The 25,650-nt window shown below is 49.4% G+C and overlaps 1 protein-coding gene across 1 annotated transcript in view; it reads right to left on the reverse strand.

Annotated features, from left to right (window-relative positions):
* The window catches only part of PRKCE (protein kinase C epsilon), a 539,658-nt gene that overhangs the window by 12,035 nt on the left and 501,973 nt on the right, over positions 1–25,650 (reverse strand). Inside the window, exons 12-14 of the mRNA XM_068986689.1 lie at positions 23,449–23,587; positions 16,780–16,968; positions 13,133–13,279 (exon numbers count right to left, since the gene is read on the reverse strand). Of these exons, the coding sequence (XP_068842790.1) occupies positions 13,133–13,279; positions 16,780–16,968; positions 23,449–23,587 (475 nt within the window). The remainder of the gene's footprint in view (positions 1–13,132; positions 13,280–16,779; positions 16,969–23,448; positions 23,588–25,650) is intronic.

Consider the following 25,650-nt stretch of genomic DNA (forward strand, 5'->3'; position numbering starts at 1 on the left):
AAGGAGTTTAGCCAACCACAATTTGTCTGTAAACTGGGGGTTTATAGGGGTGTATAGACTCATTCTATAGACTAATGCTGAAGTTCAAATACTTTGGCCATCTTATGTGAAGAGTTGATTCATTGGAAAGGACCCTGATGCTAGGAAAGACTGAAGTTAAAAAGGAGAAGAAGGTGGCAGAGGATGAGATGGTTAGATAGCATCACTAACCCAACGGACACGAATTTGAGCAAACTCCGGGAGATAGTGAAGGAGAGGGAAGCCTGGCGTGCTGCAGTCCACGGGGTCACAAAGCGGGGACATGACTTGGCAACTGAACAACAATAGACTCAATTCTCTGTGATCTCCTTTACAGGGAAGGGCAGTTATCCCTGTTATAAAGAAGTTGTTACCAAACTTGGAACACTTGCTACGGTGCTTTTAAAACAAAATTTTGGGACAACTACTTGAAGGTTATTTGGAAGTCGGGGCCAGTTTAGAAACCTACAGAAGCTTGAAAGGGGACCCCAAGACACAACTCCCTGTACCCCTTGCTCCCACAGAAGCAGGGAACGTGGTCCTTGATCAAGTGGGGAGTTTGTTGAGGTGACTTTCAAAGCTGCTTCTACCTGTAAATTCCATGGCTCAATCATTTAAAGTAAAAGTAAGGTATTTCAAGCAAGACTTCTTGACCTGGGTTCCCACTGCCAGGGCATGGGTGGCACATTTTCTGTGAGGGGCCAGTTAGTGAATATTTTAGGCTTTGCGGGCCATGGGGCCTCGGTCACACCTACCCACCCCTGCTGTGTGTCTCAGAAGTAGCCCTAGACAAGGTGCCAGTGACTGGGCGTGGCTGAGTCCCAGGAACACTTTATTTATGGACACAGACATTTGAACTTCTTATAATGGTCAAGCGTCACCCAGCATTCTTCCTCAACCACTGAAGAAAAATGTAAAACCCATTCACAGTCTGAGGGTTGTACAGAAAGAGTCAGTGGTCGGACTTGGCCAGTGGGCCAGAGTTTGCCGACTGCTGTACTACAGAAGGGACTTCAGGGCTTCCTTGAACCTCCTAAAATACAGTGATGCATGTTGTGTAGACGGGCATATTTGGGTTTTCCTGGAGGAGTTCATTGTAGCAGGTTCTGGAAGGGATGCTGACTTCACTGCTAAGTTAAGAACCACAGATTGAAAAGCTTCCCCTCATACAAGGCCTGAAATTCTCTGTGGAATAACTCCCTGAGGAACCACGGAGAGAAGAAAACCCTGAGAAGCAGTTTCAGGACTGGAAATGTCTCCCCTTGGTCTAGGCCCTTGCACCATGGAGGTTCCAACACAGAGTGTCGCCTTTGGCCTCTTGGAGCTCCACGCGAAGGCTCCCTATGAAAACAGCTGGGAAAAGTCCTGACACAGACTATGTAGCCAAGGCTGTTCCAAGACCAGGTGGAACCACAGTCACTGTATTTCTCTATTTCTTTTAGGGAAGGAGACATTCCTGGGCAATTCTGGGGGTGGTGTTGGCACCTGCCTCCTGAAACATTCACAGCCTTCCAGCCTCACAGGTTTGCCCAGGTCCACACGTGGGCACACTGTTGGCTGTGACTATTTGCCTTTAAAACTTGGTAGTGAAAATACAGAGCATACATTTCAGCCAGGATTCATTTTGGCCCATGTAGTTATATGCTGCTCATGTCTGCATTGTCTGTACAGAGCTCACTGGCCCTTGACGAGATTCAGATTGGAGTTTTAAGTGGCCTAGAGGTGTCTCCAGGTGCCCCAAGAATCTTGGCTCCCTGGCGAGGCAGGCAGGGTCTCGGGGCAGGGTGGGACACCTACACCATCCGTCACTAGTGGTACCCGGCTCACAACCAGTGGACCCTGCTGAGTGCCCAGGTGATGGCCCAGAGGGAGAGCTCTTCTCACACTGGGGAGCCTGCCCCTCTCCAAGACTGGACATGAGAGGAAAGGAGTGCCTGTTTCCCTCTCAAATACTGCAAAGGGGCTTGAAACCATTGCTGAGCCCAGGAGGCTTCCATTCTGCTGCTAACAAGAAGGGTCTATGAGCTGCTAATGTGGGAAAGAAATGTCCCTTCCTAGGGAACTGTGCCCAACCCAGGCTGGTCCCCCTCACATACCTGACACCTCCCTGTGCCCCTCTTTCCCAGTCCTCCTTGTAACCAGGGCTAAGAAATGACTTATTTGTTAACTGTCTCCTCCACAGGCTGGACATTGGGCTTGGGTGTCTGTCATGCATCGCCAGCACCAGCACAGGGCTTGGCATGGCCCAGTCCCTCCACGTGGACAACATAATAAAGCACAGCAACGGAGCCTTCTCTAGGCTGTATTACAAAGCTTACCTGTCTGATGTGTTTAACCTCACACCTACCCTACGGGGAGGCAGTGCTGCCACAGCGGCCACTGGAGACCAGCACACAGCTTGCCCAACGTGTGCCAGGTGGGGGAGCCAGGATTAGGTTCAGCCTGTTCTGACTCCGGGCTGTGTCCCTGGAGTGTGTCATCCTGCCTCCCACTGAGAGGTATCACTGTGGTCACCTGTACAAGAGGCTGAGGCTCTGAGCCCAGCCCGGTGGGCAGTCACTATCTCTTACCAATAGTGTTGTTGCTGCATTTAAAACCAACCAACTGATCAATAAGCAAAAATTGCCTTCTGCTCTGAGTCTCTCATAGTGCATGAGGCTGCCATCCCCACTAGACCCTTTGGGGTCATTTCTTCGACATGAAGGGTGAAGAGGAGCACGGTCCTTTGAAATTCTTCATTATGACCAAGAATAGACATACATTTTCTGTGTAACCTAGTGAACATCACCTCACTCCACCACCCCCAAGTAAAGATGCAGCTCGCTACTCTTTACCTTCACTCTGCGTGACTCAGTCTGGGTTCTAGTCTCTCTACTTAGTTCTTTTCTACTGTACCCACCCTAGTCAACCTGATCCTAGTCAACCTGATCCTAGTCTTCATTAAAAATGTTTTCTGCCTTAACCTTCTAAATTGATTTTACAACCCACTGAGGGGAAGATCCAAAAGTCAGGTAAAGGGGCACCCAGCAGGGTGTCTGGAACTGAAAACGTGTAGGAAATACAAGGTTGATACCCAGGAATAAAAAGTCTTAGGAGGAGACAGCATGCTACCTGCCCTAAGCCTGAGGCCCCGGGCCGGGCTCTGCAGTGAGCTGGCCCCATGCGGCAGGGCGTGCAGCAGCAGGGCCCGTGGCCGCTCCCACTGCAAGTGGGCAGACACAGTGGCAAAGCCAGCCCCTCTCTGCCACTAACCGTGGGGCCCTTTTTCATTCATCATTAACTTTTCAAAGCAGTGTCATCATTGACAGCTGTTGAGTTTAGCTACCCTAGGGATGCTTTTTGATACACAAAGGAGAAACTTTCCAATAGGTCCTGGCAAAAACCCTGGTCCTCCACTGACCTGTCTTTTCTCCCCATATTTATGAAGATGCCCTGGATGGAGATCAAGTTCTCTTGGCCCAGGGGGAAGAGATGGTATTATGGCTCTGCCTACTGGCTTTAAAACAGCAACTGTAAACACTCTAATAGATGCCTCTCAAGTCAAGATGAGGTCACCCACCTTCTCTTACCATTCACAAATTTCAGGTTTCCTAATGCAGGATCTTATCACCCCAAATTCCTAGGTGCACACCGGAACAGATCTTAGGCCATAAAAAGTGAGACGAGAACTTAGAGATGGAACTGGGAGAGAAACATTCCCCAGAAAAAACACTGGTAGAGCTTCGTTCATTCATCCCACACAGGCATACTGAATCCCTACTCTGTGCCAGGAGTTTTTGCTAAGAACACAGCTGTGAAAGAAAGGGAAGCACATCGCTCCTCTAACACCTGAACCAGAGCTTGCTAATCGTCGCTGTAGGGTGATGGGCACATGGGGATTCTACTTTTCTTGCTACTTTTGTGCACGCTTGGAATTTTCCATAACGAAGAGTTAAACATATGAATCTCACACACTTGATGCTGGGTGAAAGCAGCCAGACATAAGAGAGTACATACAACATGACTCCATGTACGTGAGACTCAAGGAAAAAGAGAAGTCTCCTCTCCAGGGACAGAAAGCAGATCAAGGGCTGCTGGTGGCAAAGGCATCTGGGAACTGCTCGGACATAGAGGTGCTCATACATTCATGTACAGCGGTTACATGGGTGCATCCATTTGTTAAAACACACCAAAATGGACACTTTTAACAGGTAACTTTTAGGCTCTGTAAATGCAGTTATAATAAAATTTAAAAATCACACAGATCCCTGCCGGCATAGAGCATGTTTACATGGAATAGCAGGAGAAATCTGAGGGACCACACAAGTCTCTCACTTTAAAGAAAGGAGCAGAGAGACTCTGTCTTGTGCAGGGTCTCACAGACTCTCACAGTGGGGACCTGGACCCAGCCCTGTCCAGTGATTTCTCTTTAGCTCACTGCCTGTGACATACAGCAGGGGCTAAGTTCTGGAATGCCCTGCTTTGGGGCTGATGGTATTCTGAGTCATCTGGTGGAACACCCACATCCCAGGCGCCTGGGTACCTGTAGCCTGAATCCGTAATGTCTCCCTAGGAGGACCAGCAATCCTGTTGTTTCCAGCAATAGTGAGGCGCCAGCTACTTATGGGGAGGAGGAAGGAGTGGCTGAAGTGCCCAGTCAAGGTCTGGTTTATTTTCCAGGTCACCTCAGCTGACAATCCCCACTCCAGGCTTATCTGTCCATCTCCCTGCTTCAGGCAATGATCATATCTCACTGTCCCCATTATTTTGGCCCCTCCTCCACACCTAGCTGGGCTCACACACCTGAAATACTCCACTGACACCCAAGCTCTGTGCTCCAAGAAAACTTCTTTAGAGGTGGAGTAGGTCCCAGAAAGGAGGAGCCCAGATAACACGCAGGCTCGGAAGGATGCAGGCCAGTGATCCAGGCCTTCTCACTTTCTCTCTTTAAAGAGACTGAGGTTGATGTGCAAACTTAACAAACCTTTACAAACCCAATGTGTGTTTGCTAGGCCCCAGAACTCTAGGACAATGTTTTAGCAAATGCCAGCTTGAGGGCTGGAAGACAGAGTCCACCCATGAGAAAAGCTTAATGTTCTGCTGTTACTTAGATGCATGTTACCCAGCCTCTGACCACTGTGCCTCCACCCCTGGCTGCAGGACGACCTGAAGCCTTGTCTGCAGAGGTGGGCAGGTGGGCACTGCTCATCCACCTATGTGCCACCCCGGATGGGACCATCCACAGGATGGTGGTGGGAAGTGGCTCCCGTGACCCACACAGGCCTGATCGGGGAGGAGGCTGTCTTCTAAACCTCAAGACTCCGCTCCCAAAGTTAAATCCTGGATTTTTTCCTGTTGTGGTGGCTCAAACGGTAAAGTGTCTGCCTACAGTGCAGGAGACCAGGGTTGGATCCCTGGGTTGGGAAGATCCTCTGGAGAAGGAAATGGCACCCCACTCCAGTACTCTTGCCTGGAGAATCCCATGGACGGAGGAGCCTGGTAGGCTAGAGTCCACGGGGTCGCAGAGAATCAGACACGACTGAACGACTTCACTGTCACTGTTTTCACTTTTCATAGTCCTCGGGGTTTACATGTTCAGTATCTCCTCCTGCCAGCTCAGCTCCTTCCGTCACATGGTGACATGAAATTGTTCTCTGTTCCTAGGGGGTTCTTTCCTTCTATGTTTACATTCCCTGCACCCGGGGCATCCCACAGGACACAAAGCACACGCTCACTAAACACTGGCTAGAAAGAGCCGCTCTGAATCCTGCCCTTGTCTTTTTCCTGTCATGCCTTTTCCCAGGTAGCGCTCTTCCTAACCCTTCCTGGCGTTCTCTGCCAAGATCCAGCAACTCTCAAGAACCTTCCCTGATGCTCCTGCCCTTCCCCACTTCAGTCAGGAACAGCCTACTAGGTCCCATGCTCCCAGATAGGATGTGTGTGTGTTATCTTAAGTGCTCATGGGGTGGAAAGGAGATTAAATTCAATATGCACTAGTTTGGTGAAACTACGAAGATGAATCCCAATATAACAGCTATCAATCATAAATAAAAACTTTAGAGCTTATGGAAATGCCCTCCCCTGGGGTGGGGGGCTGGGAGGACCAGAGTGATACACACATGGGCCCTCCAGTCCCTCGATACAGGGATGCTCCTGCAGTCAGAATTCTCTGAGAGAAATTTACTGTGCAGAGTCAAAGAAACCCCCCTGAGGCTGTTTAGCTTAGAAATACTTGGGAAGCTGTGACTGCTACCATTTCAGGGCTGGGACACTGAATGTCACACAGCCGTGCTCAGCAAAGGGACAGTAAAGGTTGGATGATGGCAGGAACAGTAAAGGTCACGGGCAAATTCACTGAATAAAAGGTGGGGAACCTTGGGATATTCCAAGGGACAAAGGGCTTGAATACTGGTGTCCAGGGTGGATCACTGTCTTGCAGCTCCTCCTGCCGAGAAGTCCCCCAGCTCAGACCAGTGGCTATGCCAGCATTAAGCCCCAGGAGGCTCTCTGGCAGAGTCTAAAGTGTGTTCTCTGCTAGTCTTTAGATGGCTTTCTGCTTGCGATGGATGGCTGCTCCCCTGCACACAAGGTGTTACCCTTTATCTGAATGCCTGGTTCCTCCACCAGTTTAGATCAGAAATCTGGTCCAGAACTGCCTCCCTCAGCTTAGACCCCCACTGTCCCCACCACCATCAGCATCAGCACCAGCCCCAGCACCCCTGCATATCAAGGATTGTCCTAATCACTTCACATCACCAGGTTTTTCCCTCCTGACAGCAATCCAGTATGGCAGATTTTATCATCCCTGTTTCATGGATGAGCAAAAGTTCAGAGAAATGAGATGATTTTCTCAAGATGTGACAGCCCCACCTGGAACCTGGTTGTATCTGATTCCACGTCTCAGCCTTCAAATATTAACATCACACCACCTCCTGCAATCCTGAACTCTCAATTCTTGGAATCTTGGGATAAGAGGAAGAAGGGCTATAACAGGCTGGGTTGGGGGTAGTGAATGGAAAGAGACAGCAACTAAAATTTATCGAGAATCTGTAGTACGCAAAGCATCTGAGGTTTGTAGGCTAATCCTGTAGTAACTCTGCGAGCGGGTATTCTCAAGCCCATTATACAGATAAGGAGGTCAGGGTTCAAGAAGGCTAGAGGTGAATTCCTAGGTTCATATGGCTGTCCTATGAGAGCAATTTTATTCCCACCAAGCCCCTCTGGGGTGACAGCCAGTGACCTGTCCACTGCACCATGCCACCCCCTGGGCCAACTACCAGAAACAGGTTCCTGGACTTTTCCCACACCCTCAACCCTGGGCCAGCACCCTGGCTCTTGGAGGGACTCTGCAGCTTCTTGGAGGCTAAGAGTTGTCACTCTGGCATGGACATAGGCCAGTCGGCTGTCCTCATATGTCTGTGGGACTGACTGGGCCCCACTCCTGCCTGCCACATGGAAGATGGGGCCAGCCTCTCATGGTCTCTGGGGCTCTGTCTTCAAGATTCACACTTTCAGGAGGTCTTCAGCTGGTGGGCTGGCTCTAGTGGAAAGGGTTGCCTGTTCAGCAGGGCTCCTCCTCTGGCCGCTGCGTTGGTGAGGGTGTGAGGGTCTCAGGCCCACTTCCCAGTTTTCTCCCAGCACAGCCTGGTCATGCAGGAGCATGCAGGAAGGGCCTCCCTTGAGGGTCCCGCCATGCAGTGTGGATGGCTGGATGGAACAGATCATGAGGTTGAAAGGGGCCTCCGTGTCACCAGGCCTGAGGGCTCACCTACCTGGAGAGACTCCCCACTCTGGAGGCCTTACCTTAAAGAGGGACATTCACACTGAAGCAAACTTGAAAAGAGAGAACATGTACACAAAGAGAAGTTTACTTGGCTGGCATTTCCCTCATTGGTTTTGGCTTTCACTGAGGACAGGTGGGCTGTTGGGAAGGCAGATCTTTCCCTCCTCCACTGGCTTTCCCCCATTTCAGTGCTGAAGCCATAATCTCTGAGCCTCCTGCTTCTGGGGGGCAGGGTGGGAGTATGCAGGAGGAGTGCTAGTGAGCAAAAGACCTCCAAGATCTAAAGGTCAGATGATGCCCTTCAACCACACCAAACACATCACTGCTGTCCCCTGTGGTCCCCAAGGAAGGCAAGCCCACTAGGAACACAAAAGCTAAATAGGCTGCTTTTAATGGCAGCAAATGATGCCACTGTCTTGGAACCAAATCCCCAGTAAGACAGATGGTGAATTCCATATTGGAGAGTTTTTCCAGCATCAAAGGTCAGAGATCCAGCTTTGCTGGTTTTTCTATCCCCCCACCCACCCACTGCTGTATGCCCTTGGTTGGAAGCAAGCCGCCCCAGAAGAACTGATTTGAGTGCATGATGGCACCAAGTCTCCAGTTCGGTGTTAATGGCACATCGCTTGTACATCAGTAGAGTATGGGAGTGGGGAAAGGGTGGACGGGAGGAGCATAAAAAGGAAAGTGGAGGAGGGAGGATATACAAGATAAGATAGCTGGGAGGAAAGATGAGAAGGAAAGTTCCAGGCAGAAGCAAAGGCCACTGAAAAATGTCCTAGGGAGGGGTTAGCACAAAGGGGTGAAAACCTGAAGGGAGGGAACCCAGGAAATACTGACAGCTGGTGAGTCAGGGCAGGGTTTAGACAGGGAGGTTCAGGCGCCAGGGAGCAGAAATCTCAGCTCAGCAAACATCTCAGGAAGGCAAAGGCCTGGAGGGAATAGCAGCCAATCGAAGTATGTGATGGAACCTGACCAGAGGCCAAATTCCAGCTACGAATCTGGACAATCTCCTCAGTGATATCTTTAGAGGGGCGAGGCTTCCTGTGGAGGGGATGGAAACCAGTTCTGGAAGCTGTTCTCCTGCCATATCCTCAGCCCTTGTGTGGGTGATCCAGGGACCCCAGCCTCCAGCTGAGCCAGCATGGGCAGAGTGCAGTTTGCTGCGCCCACCCGTGCATAGGGCCTCTGTCTGTGTGGGGGAGTGGGGATGGTTAGGAACTCTGGAACACAGGCCACTACGTTTTGTCTCTGCATAACTCCTAGACTGGATGATAGGACCTCACTCAGTCTGTTTCCCCAGCACCCACTACCAGACAAAACCAATTCCTTCCTGAATCAGACAGGCAAGATGCCTGCCCTGCCCTCTTCGCCCTCCGCCAACTGCCCAGGGGGCTCAGATTCAGTAGGGCCAGCAGAGCAGTGGAAAGCAGCTCTTCAGCAGGCTCCTGGGGACTGGTGGCATCCTGGTGAGACATCAGCAGGGCATGGGCAAGGAGCAAGTAGAGCAAGCCCAGAACAGAGGAGCCCCAGAGTTCCCCTCTGGAGCCCCAGGCTCTTGACTGAACACCCTAGAGATCTTCAGCCTGATGAAATGAGGAGTCCGTGCATAGCTTTCCTTGCTTCTGGAACACATGCCCAATGTCTTCTTTAGGCCACCACCAAGGTGCATAGCTGGAGATGCTTGATCACAGACTTGTCTCCTCCCTTCTCACAGTGGCTTTTTCCCTTTGACTTGGAGTCTGTCCCTAAGATCTAAAAAACTCCCACTGTCCTTCGCTGCTTGTGATCCACCATCTTGGCCACTTGTTCCCAACGTCAATCCAGTTTTTCTTCCTTTCTCTGTCAAAACCATTCTTCTGTGGTTCTCCTCAGAAGGCATCTGGTGTGTCCTTAAGTTATGTGACACCTGAAGCCCAGGGAGAGCTTGTCCTGTGTTGGAACTCCCTGTCCCATGAGCAAAGGATGACGTCTATGGGGACACACTTCAGCTTCCCAGGGTCTCTCCAATGACTTGTCATGTGTGGCTCTGTCTGTGGCTTATACTGATGTAGCTTTTGGAACACAGAGCCCTGCTCACTGCTGGCATCTGAGCCAGGCAGGCCTCCACACCCCCAGGGAGAATCCTGAGATGATTAGGGGAGGTGATGGCTTATAAACACCTGTATGATCCACACTGGTCCAACTAGGGCTTTCAGAGATAAGATACAGTATATCCGTCATTGCAGTGGGCTTTAATTCAACTTAAAACTTGTTTCTATTACACATAGCCCACAGATGACTCAGGATGATGCCATTAACATTTTTCAGAGAAGAGTTTTCAATCAAGGGACAGATCTGGGACATCTTTTCAACATGCTAACCAGATGAAGACTGTTCTTTCCCGATTTTAATATTTCTCTGGAGAGAAATCTCTTGTCACAAGGATATAATTGTGATCAGAGATCTAAATAACTTGAATATATCTTGACTGCCCTATAGCTGAGAACTTAGTAAGGGTCAGCATCACTCAGCTCCAAATGTGACCAGCAACACCTCTCGTACAATGTAAGTTTCCTTTTTTATCCTTTCTTCAGACGATGTTCTAATTTCTTCCTTCAAACTGAATTCAAACCAACCAAATAAATGCCCTCTCTCCTGACCACCCCCCCCCCCCCCCCCCAGTGCTGAGAGTGTCTCTGGAGGCCTGTGGGGGGCGAGCAGGAACATGCCCAGAGGGTCATTTCCAAGGCAATGACGACTCAGTCTCTAGGAATGCTAAACAGTGGGAACGTGCTGGGAGCTCCTGGATGGCCCCCAGAAGCCTACTTGAGCCCCTCAGCAAAGGAAGCAAGTAGAGTCCTGCCCTCTGGTCCCAGGTTGGGGCTGTCGAGAGGCCCAGGGAAGGGAAGCACCGGGCTCTTGCATTCTGCATGGACAGAAAGAACCCCTGACCCAGGATGGACTTCTACTGCTGATTCCTGGGGAGCCATCACCCCCTGTCCACAGGAGTACCCAGCACCCACACCCCTGGCCAGGGCCAGGGCTACAGCTAGCAGAAGGCTACAGCTCAGCCTTCTGGTTCATGTCCCCCCACTGCCCCCTCGTCTGTATCCTTGTCCATCCTGTGGGCCATAGAAACTGCACATCTGTCCTTCCTGCCCTCACCTCTCTCTGGGGAAGCCAGGGACTGCTCCAAGTGTCCCTGCTCTCAGGTGTGCCCTTTCACTGCGCTCAGAGTTCAGACTGGAGGGTGGAAGCCCCAGGAATTGCTGGGGCTTTGGGAAGAGATCCTGGAGACCAGCACTTCTTGGGGCTTCTTTGGCTATCTCAGAGTAATTGCCTCCACTGGATCCGAGTGACAGTCGGCCACCAGACCACTCCAGAGAAAGATTCTGCTCCATGGATTCATCCTTTAAAGCTTCCTTGTGCCTTTTACCACAAAGAGCTTCCTGAATTCCGTGCTCCCCTGTGGGCTCTCTGCAAAGATTCCCTGTCTGCCTTTGTCCCACCCAGACCCCGGTTCCTTTCATACCCCTTGCTGATGATGGTCCCATGGGGCTTGTCCCCTCCAGCCTGTACCCCTAGGAGGGGCTGCTCCTCCAGCCATGCCCCTTTGCAAGCCTAGCAGGAAGTCTTTTTGTTGACCTGGCCTCTAGATTGGAGTTCAAGTCATTCTGCAGACCTGCACTATCTGACTGGGCCCTGTGCTCATCCTGGGTTCCTCTTTGTTGGGCCTAGATTCCTTACTCAGGTCTATTTCCCAATTTTCTTTGGGTTTGATCAACTTAGATTAAACCTAAAATAAGTTTCTCCTCCTCTGCCTGGCCTGTGGTCTCCTGACCGCCTCATTTTGTCTGGGGAAACTTGTCAGTTTGTCTTGTTCTAAAAGACCACCTGCAGAGACCCTAGGGATGAGGTGGGGCAGCCTTGAAGCAGGCTAGCATGTGCCATAAGCCCTGTTCTGAGCTCACATCACAGGCTTAGAACAGCAGGCCCCAGAGCTGTGGGTGATGTTATCAAAGAAAGAAGGTAAACCTGAACTTAGCCTGTTCCAGGCTGTGTGTCAGCCAGAGAAAATCATAAGAACTCAAAAGGAAGCAAACAAAGAATGGTGATGGGACTATGTCCAGGGACCATCCACCTGCATGCTCTTGTCTGGCCGAGGCCTGGATCACACCCTTCAGCTGAATCTTACCCCAACATGAAATATTTCTAAGATCCCTGCACTGTCAACCATTCCCCCCCAGAAAACCTCCTGGAATATACTGGATTTCCTCTCTGATGATTCCCAAGGCACAGGAGGGTCTTTTTTATATATGGAAGTGATGGAGAAGGAGTCCTCTGACAGAATGTGCGGTGACTGAGGGCTGACTGGATAATCACAAGCCTTCGCTGCCCAAGACCCCAGCCCCACCACTCCGGGGCTCTGCCCTGTAACTTCATTACACAGCCCCCCTTCACTCCCAGAACACTAGCTAGCTGGTTACCCAAAATTTCATCTAAATGATTGCTTCATCAGGCTAGGATGCAAAAGAACTAAGAGTTTCCCCTTATACACACACACACACACACACACACACACACACGGATATGTGTGCATACACATGCACACGCATGCTTACACACCCACTCTCTAACTTTAAGGAAAGCACCTCTGACCCTTTTCCCTTCCAGAGGCAGGTCACTGCCACAATGTGGCCTCTGCTCTCTGAGTTAAGCCTGGACTCGACAGGCCTATTCCTCTTTCTAACCTCAGAGCTTCAAACACAATGATTGCACCTTCCTCTGACTGGCATGGTCACAACAGGCAAAAGGACCTGGAAGAAGTGTGTGCTGAGGCTGAAGAGAAGGCAGAAGGGAGAATGGGTCAAAGAAGGCAGAGACGAGGTCTAAAGAAATGGCATCTCACAGAGCCGGGCTCCACGGGCTGCCCTGGGGATAGTCCTCTTCAAATGTCCCCCTCTGAGTCTCAGCCTCAGGCTCTGGGCTAGCTCCAAACAATGACTGCGACTATCACTGAGTTAATATTTTTCTTTAAATTGACTCATCAAAAAAAGTTTATTTATAAAGAAACTTTGTATCTCTACCACACATAGAAAATCAGTATTACCTACAATTTTGGTCAAGATAAATAAAATTTGATTAAAGTACAAAAGGTTCCTCTGTGTCCCATGTAAGTCATCATCTTGGTTACGGCTATCGGTTATGTATCTTTGACAGTAAACCTCCAGGGTCAACGAGACTCTTTTAGGGCGTCTCTTGGTGACCTTCTGCCCTTGTCATCTTGGTTGTGAAATGTGCCCAGACCCTCATCTCTGTGCACAGATGCCACGCCCACCCTCGGTGTGCACAAGCTACAGGCCTACTTACAATGCGAGGTTTGAAAGGCGGCTTGATCTTCTTCTGCTCCAGGAGCAGCCAGTCAATCTCCTTGAAGAACGGGTGCTGCTTGATGGCATCCTCACCGTTCTGTGCCACCACGCAGCCCAGGCGCTTGTGGGGGTTCTTGGTCATGAACTGGGGGGATGAAGACAGAAAGAGAATCAGGAACAGAGGCCCGGCAGGCACAGACACTGAGGGGAAGGTGGAGTTCAGCCAAGGCAGAATCTTTGTCACCTCCCAAGCCCATTTTCTGTACTTTCAAGAGCTTCGCCCCTCAGGGTACTCTTTCATTCTTAAGTAGGACTTACTATGCACCGGCCACCGCTCTACACATACCATATACATATACTGACTCATTCCATGCAATGCAGCCTTCTGAGGGACTAACACAATCCCTACTTTATAAGTGAGGTAGTTAAGGCTCAGAGAAGTTAATTAACTTGGCTAAAGTCAAACAGTCAGTGAGGTATCAAGTCAAGATTAGGAACTTAGACTTTTTCTAACCCTCTGATTTCCCCTCAGATTCTTAACTCTTCTCATCAGGGAGACTGAAGTATGATAACCTCATACTAAGAGGTCAACAGCCCTTTTGGAGGTAAGGAAAGAAGACCAGATATTCATATTAAGGTCAGTTTTCAAAGGCACCTCCTCCCCTTTCCTTTTCCTGGATGTAGGCCCTCCTACTTAAAAAAAAATTTTTTTTTTGAATTTGTAATTGCTAGCACAAAACCCAATGTAGATTAACAGATAAAAAACAGGAAAAAGAAAGGCTTATTGCTTCTCAATGCTTGTCTGTAAAAACCACATTGATGTGTTCTGTACTTTTTGGCTGGTGTCTTGTGAACTCATACACCCAAGTGAAATTACTATTCCTACTAAATGAGTCAGTCCTGATGGCAAATGTGGATTTAATTGAGTAGATGTATAAAAATATAACCTTGAAAAAAAATCAGTGCTGGTAGGTGGAAACATTTCTGACAGCCAACCAAAATAAAGGTAGTGGTGTGTGTCTGCATGGTGTCAGAGGCTGAGTGTTATATCTCATGGGGTGAAGACTGAGAGTTTAAACAAAGGACCTTAAGAGGACAAAGTATAAATTAAATTCAGAGGGATAAATCTATAATGATGGCATTTCGGGCTTCAGGAAGGGAGGGTTTCCTGGGTAGCAAGAACTTCCTACTGACTCCTGCCTGGCACTGCTGAAACCAAAGAATCTTACCTGGGCAGAGATAAGAGGGTGAAGGGGTCCTGGGTAGATGCTTCTCGTTTACTTAAATTATAATTTGTCTAAATTTTTTTTCTCCATTGTGAGCGCTACAATATAGGCATCAGTCCTATCTTCCCAGCATCTGGCTCAGTGCCTGGCTCCCAGTATGCACTCAGTACATTGAGGTGAGTGAACAGCGGGTTGAAGGCTGGGCCTCAGGGCACAGGGCTGAGGAAGGGAGGAAGCAGGACCGCTACGCACTGTTGCACAGGTGGTGCACTGCTGCACAGGTGGTGCACTGCATAACTCTATGGTGCAAAAGGCTTCTGGAGAGTTCTGCACGTAGGCAGCAGCCCTCAAGAGACACGGCTCAGTGGCCAGAGTCATGGAAAACCTGGCCTGGCCCTAGCGTCAAGCGACAATGTGAGGAAGTGAAGTGTTCCAAGGCCGAGGGAGCAGAAGACTTCTCCTTGCTCCCTCAGCTCTTCCTGCCCTCCCACTTCTGGGAGGGGAAGTATCAGCGCCATGGATAAGCACACAGGTTTAAGCGTCTCAGGAAGCTGAGCCCGAGCCAGAGTCTCGTCTTTTCCCAGACATTTCGCCCTCACCAACCAGCTGACACAGGCGCAACCTCCTTCTTCTCAGTCTCTGCAGGTTGAAGTTTCCTCTGTGCTGATGGCAGTTTGGACTGGATACTTCTTAGCTGTGGGGGCTGTACAGTGCAGGGTGTTTAGCTGCATCCCTGCCTTCACCCACTAGATGCCAATAGTACCCCTCCCCTCCAAGCTGAGACAACTAAAACATCTCCAGACATTGCCAGATGTCTCCGGGGGATGATGGAAGTGGGGGGGGGGGGCTGGGAGGTCAGAACCATCCCTAGGTGAAGACCACTGCTCTGATCATTCATGATGAAACGGCCCATCCAGGGCAGTGGCAGGGTGCTTACTGGAAGGTGTGTCAGGTTGGTGTCTGAGGCCCAGGGTGAGCGATCAGCTCTGCTGAGGGCATCCTAGCTGCCTCAGGTGCTACAGGGTCTTCTTTTGCCAGCTCCTGGCATAGTGTCTGGCACATCCAAATGCCCAATAAATAGGTGTTGAATAAATGAGTGAGTAAACATATTCTCTTTGCTTCCTTCACTGCTCGTAGCCCAATGGTGACCACCTATGGATGTGTTTTTTAACTTATTTCCCACCTTCTCCTGCTGGATCACAGGCTCCACAAGGCAAGAATGATGGCTGTTACACTCATGCAGCATCTAGCACAATGCTAGAGGAAAATACTCAACAGATAGTTGTTCACTGAATCAAGGAGCTGGAGGGAGGGAGATGAAGAGAAATGGATGTGGGAGGGAGGGAAGGAAGGAAGACGAGAGAAAGAAGGGAAGAGGAAGGAAACAATGAACTGCAGAAAGAAGCAACGTGTTCGGATGCAGCATTTTCCAAAACATGGTACAAGTCACCTCCAGACGCCTGTGAGATGATTTTAGGCCTTTTTACTATTTTTATAGGATGATTTATGTTAATCAATTATGGCAAGCAATACTGATTTTCCATTTATGATAGTGATATAATATTTCTGTATATATACAATTAGGTAAATATTGGGACTTGACTTGGAAAACAAGAAAAATAAACCATGGTAGAGCAGGTATTTTGGTACAGTGAATGTTGGGACTGTGGCATGCTGACTCTGAGCTTTGGGGCGTTGTGATGGGTGAGAGGAGCCAGGAACAGAAGTCAGGGTTCCTGGGCTGTCATGGCCTCAACCCAGTGGGGTGACCCTCCCCAGGTAAACTGGTCTGTTTACATGCCCTGCACCTCACCTCCCCGAGCATTCCCAGGGGGACAGATAACTTCATTTACTTGCCGTAGCACAAGTGTCTCAGTGATGTAGCCATGGTTGTACTGAGCAAGTGCTAAGCATTATCATCTGTAAGGGACTATTTTGCGGCATGGGAAAGGCTATTACATCTGAATCCATTGTGGTCTCAGGGGTCTTGAGAGGACACATCTTTTCTGATCAGTGTCACTGTTGACGACACAGGTATACAGCGTCTCCCCCTCCTCACCTTTCTCTCTTCCCCGTTGCAAGCCCCAGAGGTAGACAGGCATGGGTGGCAGATCAGGAAAGGGGGTACTGCCCCCAGAATGTGAGCAGTAGGGGTGACCCCAGCACCAGCGGGGTTGGTTCTCCCCTCTGCAGCTCTGGAGGACACACAAGTGCACAGAGCTTTCCTCTGGGAATGCAGATGTGGTGTCCCTGGGCTCAGTTTCTCAACAGCAGCCCCTGTAGTGGACCTGAACTCCCAGTGGTGACTGCCCTCCACCCCTTCTGTTGGGCAGTGAGCAGAGGTGGGATGGGGAAAGGGGTGGGGGCGGGGGGAAGGCGGGGGGGGGGGGCAGAAAGAGGGCAGGGGCCAATGACTCACAGCTTTCAGGATGCTGACCGCCTCCTTGCTGAGCCAGACCGGGTAGAGCACGTCGTCGTGGAGGATGGACTCAAACAGATCGTCCTCGTTGTCAGCCTCGAAGGGGGGCTGCCCGGCCATCATCTCGTACATGAGTACCCCCAGGGCCCACCAGTCCACTGAGGGGCCATACTCCAACTCCTGCAGGATCTGTTCGGGAGATGGGCAACATCAGGGCCCCCCTGCAAGCTGCCCCCCCCAGGCCACGCCTGCACTACAAGCGGCCTTGCAAAGACCTGGGTTTCTATTTCCAGCTTGTTCTTCCAGAGAGTAGGGCTGCCTTATAAAAATTTGGGTTCTAAATCAACTAGTTTAGTGAAAATTGAGTTTGGGAGGCACAGTGTAGGGGCCAGGTTTCCAGAGTCAACACCCACAGTCTGCCTTGCAGTGGGAACAAATTACAGCTTCTTTGCTTGAGTACCAGATGAAGTTCCTCACTTGCATGGAGGGCCATGTGAAAAAATTGTGCATATTCTCGGCACTAAAATCACAGTGAGTGAGTACAGCAAATTTAGGTCTCCCCTCACTAAACAAGGGTGATCAGAACCTCAGTCCTCTTTAGATAGTGACAACGCTGAATTCACGGAGCCCTGGGCTCTTGGAAAAGAAACTACAGTTAATAAATCTCCCCATCTGTTTGTGTTCTAATCATAAAGGACCACTCTATGCTCTTGCATATTCTGAGAAAAGACCCATTTCTATTATTCTTCATGACTTTCCTAAGGCCTGCTGACAAATCATTTTCCTTCCTTTATGAAGCCCCAGAACCCCTTTAAAAAATGATTGAGTGCTATTTTACCTTTACAACAGTTTTCACACAGATTATTTTCTTTTTCCTAATTTACTGGTGAAAAAATTAAACATTTAATTAAGTGACTTGCAGGAAATAAAGCCAGATTTATGCACTCGTTTCAATCTTACTTCAGATTTGACTAAGTTCAAAGTTTATGTTTTATCCATACTAAATATTGTTAAACATGACACTAATCTGCTTTGTGGTATATTCATTATAATTAGCTCACAATTTTGTGCTCAAACATATAATAAACTCCATCAATTTCTTACCATATTATTTCACTTATTGCTTGTTAGTTTCACACTGAGAAAACTAAAGAGGTATAGATTTTAATTAGCTTAACATGCAGGTTTGTTTTGTCAGTGATCCTTGCATATTGAGTGGATTCCCTCCTTTTTCAGAGAAGGCAATGGCACCTCACTCCAGTACTCTTGCCTGGAAAACCCCTTAGATGGAGGAGCCTGGTAGGATGCAGTCCACGGGGTGGCTAAGAGTTGGACACAACTAAGAGACTTCACTTTCACTTTTCATTTTTATGCACTGGAGAAGGAAATGGCAACCCAGTCCAGTGTTCTTGCCTGGAGAATCCCAGGGACGGGGGAGCCTGGTGGGCTGCCGTTCATGGGGTCGCACAGAGTCGGACACGACTAAAGTGACTTAGCAGCAGCAGCCGCTCTCCTTTTTATTTCAGGCATTCCATAAAATTCTCCCTATTCCAAGAGCCTAGTCAAATCCTGGTTGTCTGGTGCATTTTGTCTTTGCATTTTTCTTTGACAAATCCTCCAAATAAGGACTTGTCACTTCTCTTATCTATGTTCTCTTTGCCTCTTCCTCCAAGTATATGGAGTCAGAGTCACTCAGGTTACATGCACTTAGTACATGATGCTGAAGACATGCTGACATCAGCTTCCTGCAGAATGGTGTGTGAGGACTGAAGTTTTACAGATGGAATCAGAATGTCAGTGCAGGAGGGGAACTCTGAGTCGAGAAGCTTCAGAACTTTTGGAAAAGCAAGTAAATTCCCCCTCCTAATTTTTCTGCAGTGCCGGCCAGGTGCTAGAGATAGAAGATCAACCAGGAGGTACCTAATTTCACCGCAAGTTTGGCATTACATTTCTGGGTGATCTCAAGCCAGACAGTTGACTTCCTCATTTATCATATGAGGCTCAGATCCTCAGCTTAACCTCACAAGATTAATTAAGATGGAAGATTCCAAAAGCCTACTGCAGATACAAAGCTCTATATAATCGGAATGAGTGAGTGAGTGAGTGAAGTCGCTCAGTCGTGTTCGACTCTTTGCGACCCCGTGGACTGTAGCCCACCAGGCTCCTTCATCCATGGGATTCTCCAGGCAAGAATACTGGAGTGGGTTGCCATTTCCTTCTCCAGGGGATCTTCCCGACCCAGGGATCGAACCCAGGTCTCCCGCATTGTGGGCAGACGCTTTAACCTCTGAGCCACTAGGGAAGCCCAATATAATTGGAAGGTGGTACTAAATCTAATTTTACTTCTATAAGACTTCATCTCCATGTGTGTGTGGTATGTAGCATGTCAGTGATGTGTAGTTGGCTCCAAGCAGAAAGAATGCTGGGTTGTCCCCACTGCTAAGGAAGCGATGTTCCCACTCCACAGTGATATTTTCTTCTTATCAGTCAGCAGGACCAGGCGTGGTGCTGCCCAGAGACAGCGGGGCAGGTGAGAGGTCATCTCTGATTGCTCTCAGTGCTATCATTCTATAAAGAATTCCAAAAAGCGAAGGGAGCAGGAGCACGACTGGAGTGCACATCCTCAAAGGGGATATATTCTGAAGACACCTCCCCAGATGGCAACGGTTACTCCAGCCTGTGGGGCACCCCAGGCAGGTAACATTCTCAGCTCAGTTCTCAGATTACCAGACAGAAGACGAGGTTGAACTCAGGTATCTGGACTGTCTGGGGTCTGCTCAAAATGCCCTTCCCAAGGTTGCAGACTGCTTGGGATTAAATCAAAAGGTGGGAGAAGCATTTTGACAATAGTAAAGAAAAAAAAAAAGCACATTTTAGGACTCTTTAGAACTTAGAATGAAAAGAAATGTGAGGAAATGCAGCCAACTTTAATTTATTTGGGGGTGGTAATCTGCTTGGTTAGGACCTTTGATCTCTTAGTCCAGTGGTCAGTCCAGGGTATCTGAAAGGTCAAAGATACAGGCTCCACTGAGAAGCCAGTAAAGCTGCTCGGTGCTAAAGCCAAAGTCTGAGCCTCCCTCAACCTTGAAAGACCCAGAGCCCCAGCCTGGCTCACTGTGGTACCACCTTCAAGGTCATGGTTATCACCAAAAGCTTTCCTCCAAAAAGATTTCCTGGATTTCTCCAACCTTTCTCCTAGTCTCTGGCACCGTAAGACCTCTGGCCTTAAGATTTGACAGGCACTTTCCACATACCATCATGATTTTAGCTATTGTTTTTTCATGGTCAACTATCTCCCAGGGCACCCATAAGCCACCAGAGGACAGGGGCTTTACCAGTTCTCTGGATCTACTCGTGACTGTTTCCAGCACTCAGGGAGACTGGCTGCCAGCTGTGTCCACTGTGCGTATCTTCCAGGGCATGCTCCCTGCTCTCCTGGGCTCTGGGGACCCTGGTGCTAAGGTAGCTACCTGCTAACCTCAGGGCAGGGCTGGTACAGCTGGGTGTGGTGGGGAGGTAGCTTCCAGGTGACCCTGTGTGTGCTCAGACAGGATGGTGCTAGGGAAACTACCAGAGCTGCACTGCCCGCCTTTCCCCTCCAGAGGCTTCCTGTTTGGGGTGGCATTTTTAATAAAATCCTTCTCAGGTTTGACCCTAATTATCTGCTTCTAAATCACCTTGTCATGGATGGAGCTGGTGAGAAGGCAAGTCTTCACATGCCATGGGAGGGTACCTGGCACGGCAGCCAACCCCTAGATGGGTCAGAGCTGGGGAAGAAGAGCAGGCATTGGGCCTAAAGATGCCAGGCACTTCCCAGGGCTGGCCACCATTGTCTGGGGAGCAGGTGAGGAGATAGGGGAGGGGTTGCCATGGAGGTCAGCCAAGGGCATGTGGTGGAAAGAGAAGCCTCAGGGTAGAGCCAGTGCCTCAGAAGGTGTCTCTGGTTTCAGGGTTAGCCGGGCACCTCACAACCCGTCCTATTTGGATATAGGCTTATGCTTTCTGAAGCATTTCCATGCTCTAATTGCATTAGATTCTCAAAATGCTTGATGAGGCGGCTAGGGCAGGAATTATCATTGCCATTTGAAAGATGAGCAATCTGAGGGTCAAAAACATTTTGAGACTTGGTCAAGGTCACATGAGGGCTTTCGTGGTTAAGTCCAGCCTGGATTCTCAACTCTTAGTACTGTGCTTTGCCCACCCCACTGCGTGACCCAACAACCATGATGATTGTGATGGAGCCACTGTTGACCCAGTACTTACTGTGGTCTGGGCACTGGGCTAAATGCCTTAGCAGCATAATTTCATTTAACCTTCTCAGTGACCCTTTGATAAAGGTAGCAATGCCCCTATCAGCTAGAATTTGCCTACAGTAAGGCCAGGAATCGCTTGGCATTTCACACAGAGTGGTGATGCTGCGTAGTTGACACAAGTGCAGGGCGAGAAGGCACAGTGTCTGGGTCCCTATAAAACAGAAACCACAGTTATCCACTGGGAGTTTCGCCAATGGATTGCTTTTCATCAAAGTTGTGTGGGTGTTCTGTTCATCATAAAGTGAATGTTTGTCTTGGGCTGGGTCCTTGACTGCTACACTAGGCTGTCAAGCCTTTGACTCTGACATCAATTCACAGAGGGCCTAGAACCAACCATTCTGATGATAAAGAGTGAATGAGGAAGGTGGTGGAAAATCAGGTCTCAACTGAGAGCCCTCGCTTTCAATTTCTCCTTGAAGGTTAAACTCCTAATGTTTCCGCTAAAAGAACTTACTAGTAGAGGCAGTCTGAAATTTCTATTCTTCAGATCTTTTAGAAGATAGAGGGTCCAGTGAGACTTTACCTATTACCATCCTCACTCTGCGAACCTCCTCAGGCCTCCTTGCGTCTTATCTGGGCTGTAAAAAACTCTCAGCCAATCTTCTCTGGCCCTCTGGCTTCTGATCTACATTCCTGTTGCCTGTCTTCTTTCTGGGACAGGTCTGATGATGCCCCTCCCTCCACTGGGAAACCTTCAGGGGGTCCACAGATCCTATAGAATAAAGGCCACTTTCCTCGGTCCTTTTTCTTAATCTTGTTCATTACTAAGAGCACTAAGAAACCCTCTGTTCTGGCCATACTATCTTCCTTTCTAAAAAAGGCCAAGAATGTTCTCATCCCCCAGGCTTTGCTCATGTTGGAGTATTACAAGTCCTTATTTATTTATTTATTCATTCAACAAACCATTACTAAGAGACTGATTTGTGTGCCAGAGATTAGAAACAAAGTCTCTGCCTTAAAGGATTCAGAGCCCAGGGATACTGAATCTCCTCCACTGCCCCACACCCACCCCAACCCTTCCTGTTGTTTTCGGGAATGCCCCCCTCTCCCCCCGCCACTGCATACCACCAAAGGAAATCCTGCTGACTCTCTGCAACTCAATTCATCCACCAGCTGCCCTAAGAAACCTTCCCTGAGTCCTGAGGTTACCATCTTGTGTACCTATTTATTCTGCTTAACTAGCTGTCACTCTCTCGAGACACAAAGGCCTTTTAGGAGAGCCACCAGGGCCTCAGTAATTCTTCATCCTCGCACCACGTTGTGTCTAGCAGGTGCTCAAACAGTGCCCACTGGAAAGAAATGAAATCTGGCTGCACTAACTCCTACTCACCATGGACAATGCTTAAAGGGGACTAGTACCTCCTCCTTACCTCACATGTTTCAGAACCCTTGAGACCATTTTTATTAAGTATCTGTAATAGACTTCCATAAAAGGCAACCCATTGGTGAGGCTCACAGTGAACATCTCTGATCACCATTAAAATGAGGCTTAGATGCTCTCCTCTTCCTGCTCAACCTTGTGTGCCTGCTATGCAGAATCCATGATACCTTAGAAATGGCAGCTAATTTTTGGGTTTGCTGTAGGCAATTAAAGCTGTATAGCTTAGCTCTGCCTTTATCAATGGTGCTCCTTTAGTCTGGTTATTAAAAAGTGAAAACAGAGCTTTCCTGGTGGATCAGTGGTAAAGAGTCCTCCTATAAATGCAGGAGACACAGGTTAAATCCCTGACTGGGGAGGACCCCACATGCCATGAAGCAACTAAGCTTATGTGCCGCAACTACTGAGCCTGCGCTCTAGAGCCCAGGAACTGCAGCTACTGAAGGCCACGTGCCCTAGAGCCCGTGCTCTGCGATGAGGAAGCCATCGCAACGAGGGGGCACACATCACAGCTAGAGAGAGCCCCTGCTCCCTGCAACCAGAAGAAAGCCTGTGCAGCCACCAAGATCCAGGACAGCCAAACTAAATAAATAATTAAAAAGTAAAACCCAGTACTACCTTAAGAAAAGTAAAAACAATAATACAAGTCAACAAACATTGCTTGGTCCTAGCTTTGTGATGGTTCTGGACTGGGATGAGATGGGATGCTCAGTGAGGGCCTGGCTAGCTTCATTGAATGGCCTGTTATTCTGAAGCCCAGCCTGCACAAGCAGTTCACCGTTCTCTCCTCCTCACCACCACTTCCTTATGGAGAAATCGATATGCCTTGTACCTTTCCTTTTTTCCCTCCTCCCTGGAATTCATCCTGGTTTTCCACAGCCTTCACCCAGCACTGCTAGATGCCCCAACACATGAGGATGAACTCAGGCCTCAGCCCTGCCAGTGGGAGGAGGTAGCCCCTTATCTTCATGGTCTTACCTCGGGAGCAATGTAGTCGGGTGTGCCGCAGAAAGTGGTGGTCGTCACACCGTTCAGAATCCCTTCCTTGCACATCCCAAAGTCAGCCAGCTTGCAATGACCTTCTGCATCCAGAAGGATATTGTCCAGTTTCAAATCCCTATAAGACAGGGCAGAACCACATGATTAGTGCTTCACTTATCCCAATATGACCTTTCTAGTTGGAGAGATATGCACATCTCAGGGAAGTCTGCTACAGAAAGGGAAGTCTTCAAGGAGGCTTTACCTGCCAACAACCGACCTCTCACCCACAGGGCTCTCACCCACATGGCCATCCCCTCAAAGATGACCCCCATTCACTCCAACACGAGGGAGGAATTTCTGTAACCTCAGGAATGTCTAAACCCTGCTTTGGTTTAAAAAAGTCAGCAGCTATTCATTGAAACACTTACTATATGTGGAAATTTGTATTATTCAGATCATGAGTTAATCATAGGAATCAGCTGGAAGGACAAGACTGACATATTGAAACCAGGGAAGCAGATAAAACACATAAGAACCAAGTGCTACTTTACAAGGCACTATGTGAGCTATTGTTTCCAGTGGGGAGATCATTGATGGCTGGTGTAGGCAGGGGGGCTTCCAGAAAACTGACTCTCAAGAGAAAGGATAGAACATGAAGAGAAAAGGCGGGAGGGAGGGGAGGGCCAACATGATAGATGCAAAAGGCAACGAGGAGGCCAGAGCACTGGGTCCCAGGATAGAGTGAGCTAGGACAGGCATGCTGAAAACAGCCATGAAGAGCCTAGAACACCAGGAAGAAGGAAGCTGAAATTCATGCTGAGGGGCTGAGGATAACTGAAGCCCAGCCTGCACTAGCAGGAAGCATTTGCAAGCTCAGTCTCCTGGGGGCAAGCAGGCCGCGTGGGGGCAGGGTCTGAGTGCAGGAAAGAAGGCACACTAGCTGCAATTCCCAGGACTCTTAAAGCTGGGTGGTTCTCAGGCCTCAGGCAGTGCGGCTCCCACACGGCCAGTTCTACAGTTTGGGGTTCCACATAAGATCTCACATATAACCTAAGATTCTGGATGATAAATCCCCTACCAGGCAAGCCTGCAGATTCTAGACCCATCTCATAGAAAGATCCAGATGGAGGTCCTCACCCTGGGTCTCTCTCAGCAGTCACTCTGGGGTGGGGGTGGGGGGTCTTGCAAAGACAGCTGATTCCACAGCACACAGAGCCAGAGGGACCTTTCTCACAGGCCTGCTGGCGTCTGGACTTGAACTCCAGCCACGGTCAGGAATCCAGGCCTGAGTGCAAAGGTGCAGCAGGAAGCACTCTAAGGCTGGCCTGTCTTGCACCCGTGGCCCCATTTCCTCGTACAGCTGGGACTTCTTGAGAAAAAAGAAAGCACATAAAATGTGCTGCTCTAAGCAAATGCCTGGGAACTATAGAAAGAAGAGTGCATCCGATCAGCCGAGCCCCTGGGACCAGGGCTCACCAAGTCCCCTCTTTGGCCTCTGTGTGTGGTCAAGGCTGGGTTCTAGCTGGGGCGATGAGGGTGGGAAATGACGAGAGGAACACGGCCTGGGCTCAGGTAGCCTGGGGGACAATCACTACAGGGGTTAGGTCCTGTGCAGGTCTGTAATCTCATGCGCTGGTGGGAAGGACTACTGTGGTGAGTGTGTCAAAGTAGCCCATCTTTAACACCTTTACACATGAGGCAACAGAGAGGGAGCTGGGAAGGACGTCCTGCAAACATGCGAGTGGCTGAGGCTGACTCAGGGCCCCACCGAGTTAGGGCCCCTACTTGCTCTCTAGACTGGAGTTGCTTTTCCAAGACCCACCCCTGCCCACCACGATCAGCATGGCAACACTCAGGCTGCTAATAACCAAAGCCTGCGGGAAGCGCGCCTGGTCATCGACAAACCACAGTCGTATTCCGAACAACTGACCGTTAGGAAGAGCACTCTGCATGACAGTGGCAGAAACCAACCAAGGGAAGACGGAAGAGGTAAGTGATTTCTGTAAGGTGACAGGGTGCTGATGCATCTAGAACCTGAAGCTGGGCACCACTGCCTCTGGGTATGACACTCCCTCACCTTCTGGCCTTCTCAGTGACAGATTTTCAATGCCAGCCACCAACCCCAAATTTAAAAGGAGCCCCGCATGCCATTGCTCAAAGCACTCTCTTTGAAAATGTTCATTATGTCACAGGAAAGAC

The sequence above is a fragment of the Capricornis sumatraensis genome, chromosome 1 (genome assembly GCF_032405125.1).
Source record: "Capricornis sumatraensis isolate serow.1 chromosome 1, serow.2, whole genome shotgun sequence".
NCBI lineage: Eukaryota > Metazoa > Chordata > Mammalia > Artiodactyla > Bovidae > Capricornis > Capricornis sumatraensis.